Source organism: Moschus berezovskii, chromosome 14 (genome assembly GCF_049115385.1).
Source record: "Moschus berezovskii isolate FMDL1 chromosome 14, NW_MosBer_1.0, whole genome shotgun sequence".
Classification (NCBI taxonomy): Eukaryota; Metazoa; Chordata; class Mammalia; order Artiodactyla; family Moschidae; genus Moschus; species Moschus berezovskii.
This window is the reverse complement of record NC_142473.1, coordinates 50153533-50161817: the sequence shown is the minus strand read 5'-3', so window position 1 is coordinate 50161817 and position 8285 is coordinate 50153533. Positions and strand designations below refer to the sequence as shown.

Below are 8285 nucleotides of genomic sequence, written 5' to 3'. Positions count from 1 at the left end.
AAAGAAAGTTGTCACAAATTGTCCTAAGCCCAAAACACAACCGTGGTTGATACTTTGGTGTATTTGGTTATTTTTTTTTTAATGGGGGGGTTTCAGTTCTTTGGTTGTAATCTTTATACTCCTACTATTTGCTTTTAACCATGCACGTGTTGCATATTGCTGTATGAAGAGATCATTTTAATAGCTGAAAAAGTGTTTCATTTTTTATGCATTCATTTCATTAATCATCTTTACATTTTAATTAGTTGACAATTATTTATGTGATGCACAGAAAATTATTCTGTTATGCCCCAAACTTTCTTTTCTGTATTTGTAATTCTTCTCATTGGTTAATTTCCCAGAGAGAGGTTACTGATTGAAAAGTCATGCATGTTTTTGAAGTTCTGCATAGTTGTTAAACATGCAGCTTTCCAAGAGTGTAACAAATAACATTTACACTAACAATGTTCCATCTCATTCTCATTGTCAGTGTGGTGTTGTTTTTAAAGTTTATTTTTTACATTTTAATAAGTTTGAAGTGATATCACCTGGTTTGTATTAGTTAGGTATCTGCTTAAGTTTGACCATTTTCTGAAATATTTATTTTCCATTTTCCCCTCGGTCTGAAGTGGTTATTTACAATAATTTTATTTCAGTGCTTTTCTAATATATTTGTCTTCTTTCTTTCTGGTCATATGAACTAAAATCGTTATTTTAGAGGAGACTATAACTCATATAGAAGACAATATTCAACATAAATGTGCATTTAGTGAGTGATAACTGAATGATTACTCATGTAAGCCATCACCAGATCAAGGAATAGAACATTACTATTACTATACTACACTATATTAACTTATTACCATTACTGTAGAGTGCCCAAGAACCCAGGGGATCTTTCCTGATTACAAATTCCTCCCTCCCTGCAGAGGTAACAATAAACCAGTTTTTATGGTAGCTACTTCCTTACCACTAGCCCATTTTTAAAATATGGCTTTGACACTTATACATGTATCTGTAAACAGTATACCAGTTTAGTTTTTTTACTTTTTTAGTTTTGATATTTTTTATAAATTGAATTATATGGTATATAATCTTTGGGGGTTTGACTTCTTTCATGGGTTATCTTTGTGTGATTCATCCTAATGGCATGTAGCTACAGGTCATATATTTTCATTGCTGTCTAGGATTTTGTTGTATGAATTTATTGCAGTTTATTTATTGGTTCTACTTATAAGTTTAAAGAAAGGTTAAAAGATACTCTGGATCTCTTCCAGTGCTTAAGAATTGGCAAACAGTGCTGTTGTGGCTATTTTTGTATGTCTCTTGGCATATACTTGCACACACACATTTCTGTTAGGTATATTCTGAGGACTGTAATTGCTCAGCCATAGGGTATACATGCTGCTGCTGCTGCTAAGTCGCTTCAGTCGTGTCCGACTCTGTGCGACCCCATAGACGGCAGCCCACCAGGCTACGCCGTCCCTGGGATTCTCCAGGCAAGAGTACTGGAGTGGGTTGCCATTGCTGTCTCCAGGGTATACATAAATCCAACTAAAAATAACCGTTTGTTTTAGAATAGTTTTAGATTTACGGAAAGAGTTCTTGTGCATCCACCACCCAATTTCCCCTATTTTTAACATCTTGTATTACTGTAGTATATTTGTAACAGCAAAGATATGAACTAAAAGTATTCATTCACACTTAGTTCAGATTTCACTATATTTTCCCTGGTACTCTTTCTGCTCTTGAATCCTTTCCAAGACACCATATTTTAGGCATCTTGTCTCCTTAGTCTTCTCTGGTCTGTAACAGTTTCTCAATCTTTCCCTGTCTTTTTTTTTGGGGTTTTTTTTTTTTGGGGGGGGGGCGGTGTACAAGTTACTTAATTAGGTTCTTTGTAAGAAGTTCAGAACACTACTTGGTGAAGATAAATTCCATTTGTGAGAGCAAACACAGAATGGGGGTCGCCCTGGAGCTGAGGAACAGCTTTGATACGTTGCAGAATTTGTGAGTACACACCCTTTCTGATCAGCCTTGTGCTGCTCTGTAGTCTTATATTTCCCGCTCTGTGGGTCAGAGATCTCACCTTCCTGTTGCCTAGGCTTACACAGCTGCTTCTTGAAGTAAGCATCAGTGAGATGTTCTGGGATTTTTCTCTCCACTGATACCAATTTTAGAGGAGGTGGAAATGAAAAGTTTCTGGTGTGTTCTATGCAGAGGAACTTGATTGAGGGACAGAGGCCCAATCACAAGTAGTAAGCTACTGCTCAGCTTACTTCAGGAAAGTGACCCTCTTGCCTCTGTGGCGCCCAGTGAGGACGATCTGTGTAGCCCCTGGAGTGACGCTAGTGTCCTACTTTCTCACAGGCTTACTGAAGGGTTTTCTGCCGTGACTCAGCAGCTTTCCAGCACATCTTCAGTACGATAATACCTAAGCATTTTGCGCAGTTTGACCACTCAGGTACCACCATTCTTGTCACGGTTTTGTGACAGTCTTGTCTTGTGTCTTGGTTTTGTGACAGTAGCAAGAACCTGCATCTTCTTTTTCTTTTCAACCTTGGATTTAGCCACTGAGTACTTCCTCTTGTACAAGGCCTTTCTGTAACACATAGCCAATTGGGAATATCTACGAATTCCTCTGATCTGGACCGGGTTTCAGCTGCAGTGGGGTTTCCCCTTCTTAACCTTCTTCACTTTTTAAATTTTCTCAACAGCATCAGCCTTCTTGGCTTTAGGATTTTTACCCTTAGTATCTGGCTTCTCAGCCTTTTCACCCACCATCTTGCAAGATAGGAAAGAGCTCAGTCTTTCCTCATTTTTGATCTCGATAGTTTTGAGAAGTACTGGCCAGGTATTTTGTAGCATTTCACTCAAGTTTGTCTAATATTTTCCTCATGGTTTTACTGGGATTACGGATTTAGGAGAAGAATATCGCAGTGATTATAAGCCTTTCTCATCAGTCACATCAGTGGTACATCCTGTCAGTGGTGACTTCCGGTTGATGATATTAACCTTAATCACCAGTGTTTGTCAGGTTTCTTCACGGTTCACACTCCTCGGTGGTAGTGGGCTGGGGGTAAGATCTACCTCCTGGAGGAGGAAACCGCTACATAAAGTATTTGGAATTCTTCCATAAGATTTGTCTCTCCCCATCCCACCCCCATTAATTTATTTTTTCAGTCGTTTATCTATCAGTTTGGACTTAATAGACATTTGTTTTATCCTTTAGGTTATAATCCAATACAATGTTATTTACTTTTGCCACTAGGAGCTCTTTTGGGTTGGTTCTTGTGTATTTCTGATGTTCCTAATCCTTTTCCTTTCCTTAGTTTCTGGCATAACAAGAAGCTCTAGACTCATCTCATATACTCCCAGCCCCAGCTCTAGAATCAACAGTTTGTCCAAGGAGCCCTCGTTAGTAGTTAATGCCAACAGTTCTAAAGTGGTTTTACTAATTTAAACTTCAGCCCTTTATTTGTCAAATTTCCTATAAACATTAGCTGTTTTCAGTTTACTTTTTGCATTTGAATTCCTATGGACAAGAAATTTTATTTTCAACATATTTAACAATGTATCTCCTGATAGTTATCTTGATTCTTGATCATTTCCCTTAATTTTTCCAAGCTGCTAAGTTCCTGCTCTCCTAAGGTGTAATGAATATGCTCTGCTTTATCCCAGTCTGCTTTGAAGTATTTACAATGTACTGATTTATGTATCTGAGATTTATTATGTGAGGATACTAATTTTTGTCTGAATGATTTACAAGTTGTCTTAATAATCTTCACTGAATGTTTCCCTTCACAGTTATATTTCTTGTCTTCAGTTCAGTTCAGTCGCCCAGTTGTGTCCAACTCTCCGCGACTATGCTGCTTTTCCTGAGGTGTCTACTCTGTTTCTTTGATTTGTTACAGTAATGACATGGAGAAGGGCTGATGATGACATGGAGAAGGGCTGATGAGTTATATAATTATAGCAGTAGAGGTTAAGGCTTTGAAATTGGTTTCAACTGGGGCAATATGCTTCCCTGGGGACATCTGGCACTGTCCAAAGACATATTGTCACAGCTGTGGGAGATTGAGGTTCTAATGGCATGTGGTGGGCAGAGTCCAGGAAGGCCACTGAACATCATACAGTGCACTTACAGTGTCCCCCAAATAAAGAATCATCTGGCAAAAGATGTTGGTGGTGGTGAGATTGAGAAACTGCTATAGGAGATTCCAGTGGCCCTATAAAGGAAGTCAGGCAGAAACACATGAAAAGGGTAGGAATATCCTCTTTCTTAGATAGAATGCAACTTTTCCAAGACCTTGTCATCTCTACCCTCTTTGGAAAAGAATCCCTCCTTCCTTTATGTTCGGCCATTATATATTTAGAAGTCTTCCCTTTCCCCTAGCCCAATGTTGAGCAAAAGTCAGGTATCAGAGCATAGTCACGCAGATTTCATTAAATCAGAATTCCCAGTGCCTGAAAAATAAAATTAAAAGGCAAGTGGTTCATAGTAGAAAGAAAATGAGCTTTGTAGCCTGATAAGTTCCTTGTCAACTCTGTAACCTGGGCAAACTTATTAAGTTCTGAGTCCATGTATCTGTAAAATGTAGATAAAACCAAGCTCTGGGGACTAGAGAACATTTTCATTAAGAAACTATCTCAGTAGGTTCTCAAGAAATATGATAATTATTAATACATGCTGAGAAAATAACTTATTTTGAGCAAATATTCTTTAATTATCATAGGTAGTAAAAATTTCCGTCAATAAATTTGCAAATTGAAATAGATCCTCTTAAGCCATGGGTTCCCATTTTAGTTCAGAACATTTTGGAATTTATGAATGCCTTCCCAGAAAAGGAGTCACACCAGATGACATCTGCTTTCTTCTTCCCAAAAATATAAGCAAAGGAAGATCACAAAACAGAACAGGAAAAAAAAAAGTCCTTAAAGAACAACATAAAATCTTTGGAAAGGAGGCGAAGGCCTATTGTACTCTATAAGAGTTGTAGATATCATTTTGTAAAAACCGAAGGGATTCAGAAGTTGCAAATCTTGGCTCAAAGGAACACGTAGAAAGACAGGAGGAAGATGAAGGAAGTATGAGGTATTGTAAGAGCCAAAGAGAAAGAACATCAAGAATTAAGACAGTTAAAATTGTAATATTATATATATGGGACCCTATAAATTAGGGGCATGCATTATCTTCTGATCCTTGAAGAGGTAGGTACTGTTATTTTTCCTACTTAAAAATATAAAAACTGAATCCCCCAAATGCCTACCTACTGGGTTTTACAACAGTGATCACTGGTATGAGTTTTCCCAGCGAAACTGGGGTAGCAAAAGTTAGATTGCAAGGGACTGAAGAGGTATAATAGGTAAAGTATAGAAGACTGAGGATGTTTGAAGGTGAAGGAGATGTGGAGTAAAGGAAATATTTGTGAAAGACTATGGTAGACTTGGGCATGTTTAAATGCTGGTGAGAAGGACCTCGAGGACAGGGAGAAGTTGAGGCTCGAGAAGGGAAGAGAGATTTTTGATGGACTAAGTCCCTTAATTCCTGATGCTGATGAGATTCGGATCACAGGTGAAGGAATGAGCTATAGAAAAGAAGCTAGAGCTCACATCTTTTGTTACAGGAAAAAAAGGAACAGATAAGCCCCCATGCAGTGATAACTGTACATTTCTGGGCAGGAAGTTGAGGGTGTGGTATTCTATATCACATTTTCCCTCACCTACCATATTTTGTATGTTCTGGAGAAATTTTAGTGTTCCTTTGAAGTTTCTTCAAATTGAGTCCTTTTTGCTTCTTTTAAAAAATTACTGTAGAACCTGTTTTGGTTGGATTCTACCTATAATGTAGAGTATTTCTACAGTGCCATTAAAGCAAATAAAAACAATCCTGAAACAGCTGATAACTCACCAATTACTATATGAGAAAGTCCTAATTTACCTTGTGATTTTGAGATAATTCACCTTCTGTTTAAGAAGTAAAATTTCCCTCTGTACATTTTTTCTTCCCGCATTCATCTTTTCCAATCCTGCTGGCAAGAGTAGCAGGTGGCATATGAAAGGCTGGAAAGGAGAGGAGGGCTTGAAGAAAGATCTAGGGTGAGTTCCAGGGGTATCACTTACTAGCTCTATCTCTTTAGGCAAATCACTGAAGCGGTGATGGGGAGCTCGAACATAAGATTTAAATGATTAACTGGAGTTCCTGCGCTAAATGAGAAACTGAATAAGGCTCTTAAGATGGCTGATAAATAAGGAAAACACAGGGCTCAAAAGACTAAGGTTGAATTGCATTTGAAGAACTGTCATGGGAGTGAGGGGATGAAACTGTTCAGTTAACTAGAAAGTATTAGTTTAAGAGTTTAAAAGATTCTACAGAGTTTGAGTAGTTGTTGATGATAAAGTCTGAGTGAGAACATTGGAGTGAAGTGCTGGAGTGGAATGAGTTCATGAGAGTCGAGGTCAGGGATGGGTGAGAATGCTCTTTTGGAAGGGCTTTACCTTTTAACTCATCTATAATAATTTTAATATTGAATAGATGTGAAAGGAGCTTGTGAGCTAGGGAACACAGATCATCAGGAACTGGTACGGATTTGTGACTAAAGTTGACATGACCAGACTAGGAAAAAGGTGACATGTGCCAATTGCATGTCATGCTTTAAGATGGTGGAGGTACAATAATAACATTTTATAGTTTGAGATGTATGTTGGGTGTTGGTAGGGGAGAGAGTGAATGAAGAAATTTGCCAGTACTTAATAGAAGCCTGTTCTGAGCCAGGTGATACATGAACTCTACCTCATTTAATACAGACCATAGTCCTCTGAGATTGGTTCTGATGTCCTCGCTTTGCAGAAGAGTAATGAGAGATGTTATGACCAACCTAGATAGCATATTAAAAAGCAGAGACATTACTTTGCCAACAAAAGTCCGTCTAGTCAAGGCTATGGTTTTTCTGGTGGTCTTGTTTGGATGTGAGAGTTGGACTGTGAAGAAGGCTGATTGCCGAAGAATTGATGCTTTTGAACTGTGGTGCTGGAGAAGACTCTTGAGAGTCCCTTGGACTGCAGGGAGATCCAACCAGTCCATTCTAAAGGTGATCAATCCTGGGTGTTCATTGGAAGGACTGATGCTAAAGCTGAAACTCCAATAATTTGGCCACCTCATGCGACGAGTTGACTCACTGGAGAAGACTCTGATGCTGGGAGGGATTGGGGGCGGGAGGAGAAGGGGACAACAGAGGATGAGATGGCTTGATGGCATCACCAACTCGATGGACATGAGTTTGAGTGAACTCCGGGAGTTGGTGATGGACAGGGAGGCCTGACGTGCTGTGATTCATGGGGTCGCAAAGAGTCGGACACGACTGAGCGACTGAACTGAACTGAATGAGAGATGGATTGCCTTCCTTGATTTCTTACAGCTCATAAGCATGGGGCTGGGAGCAACTGTGGGGAAGGTGGAAGAAACATAATTAGAGAAATGCTTTTATGATAGAAAATATATTACAGTGGACAGGAGGTTAGTACTGAGCCTGAAACAGTGGGCTTCAATAAGTTTGTTGAATTAGTCGGTGTTTTTGAGGTATTTCATTCTCTAATCTTACTTTTCCACAGGTCCCAGTTACCCCATGTTCTTTGGATTATCTTTCCCCACTGAAGCTTGAATATTAATCCATAGACAAGATGACGCATTTGTCGTCTTCCTCCTTCTTTTCTGATTTTGGGCTGCTATTGTATTTGGAGGAGCTAAACAAAGAGGAATTAATTAGATTCAAGTTACTTCTAAAGAATGAGACCCTGGAACCCAGGTCCTGCAGGATACCCTGGTCTGAAGTGAAGAAGGCCAAGCGGAAGGATTTGGCTGACTTGATGAGCAAATATTATCCAGGAGAGCAAGCCTGGGAGGTGGCTCTCAGTATCTTTGGCAAGATGAACCTGAAGGATCTGTGTGAGAGAGCAAAAGCAGAGATCAACTGTGAGTGGTGATGGAGACATACCTGGGGGTGGGGAGAAGGTGGTGCTTCCTGGAGCCCATTGATTCTGTGAATGGTACTTGGGAATGAAGTCCAGACCATTCTCTGGTGTACAAGTTCCATGGTGGTCATGTATATAATGGGAGTTTGTTGAATCATTTGAGGTGCACTAAAAGGCTGAAGAGTTTTGAGTACTGTTGTTCAGTATGGCTCCTTAGGATATGTTATGCTAAATCGCTTCACTTGTGTCCGACTCTGTGCAACCCCAAGGACTGTAGCCTGCCAGGCTCCTCTGTCCATGGGGTTCTCCAGGCAAGAACTCTGGAGTGGGTTGCC

The 8285-nt window shown here is 39.5% G+C and overlaps 1 protein-coding gene and 1 pseudogene across 2 annotated transcripts in view; one reads left to right on the top strand and one right to left on the bottom strand.

Moving 5' to 3' along the window:
• Window positions 1-1888: 1888 nt before the first annotated feature.
• LOC129553827 (large ribosomal subunit protein eL6 pseudogene) lies at window positions 1889-2763 on the bottom strand (annotated as a pseudogene).
• Window positions 2764-7659: 4896 nt separating this feature from the next.
• The window catches only part of NLRP14 (NLR family pyrin domain containing 14), a 35293-nt gene continuing 34667 nt past the window's right edge, over window positions 7660-8285 (top strand). For both annotated transcript variants that reach the window (XM_055422535.2, XM_088843460.1), the window contains exon 1: window positions 7660-7951. In XM_055422535.2, coding sequence (XP_055278510.2) covers window positions 7660-7951 — 292 coding nt within the window. The remainder of the gene's footprint in view (window positions 7952-8285) is intronic.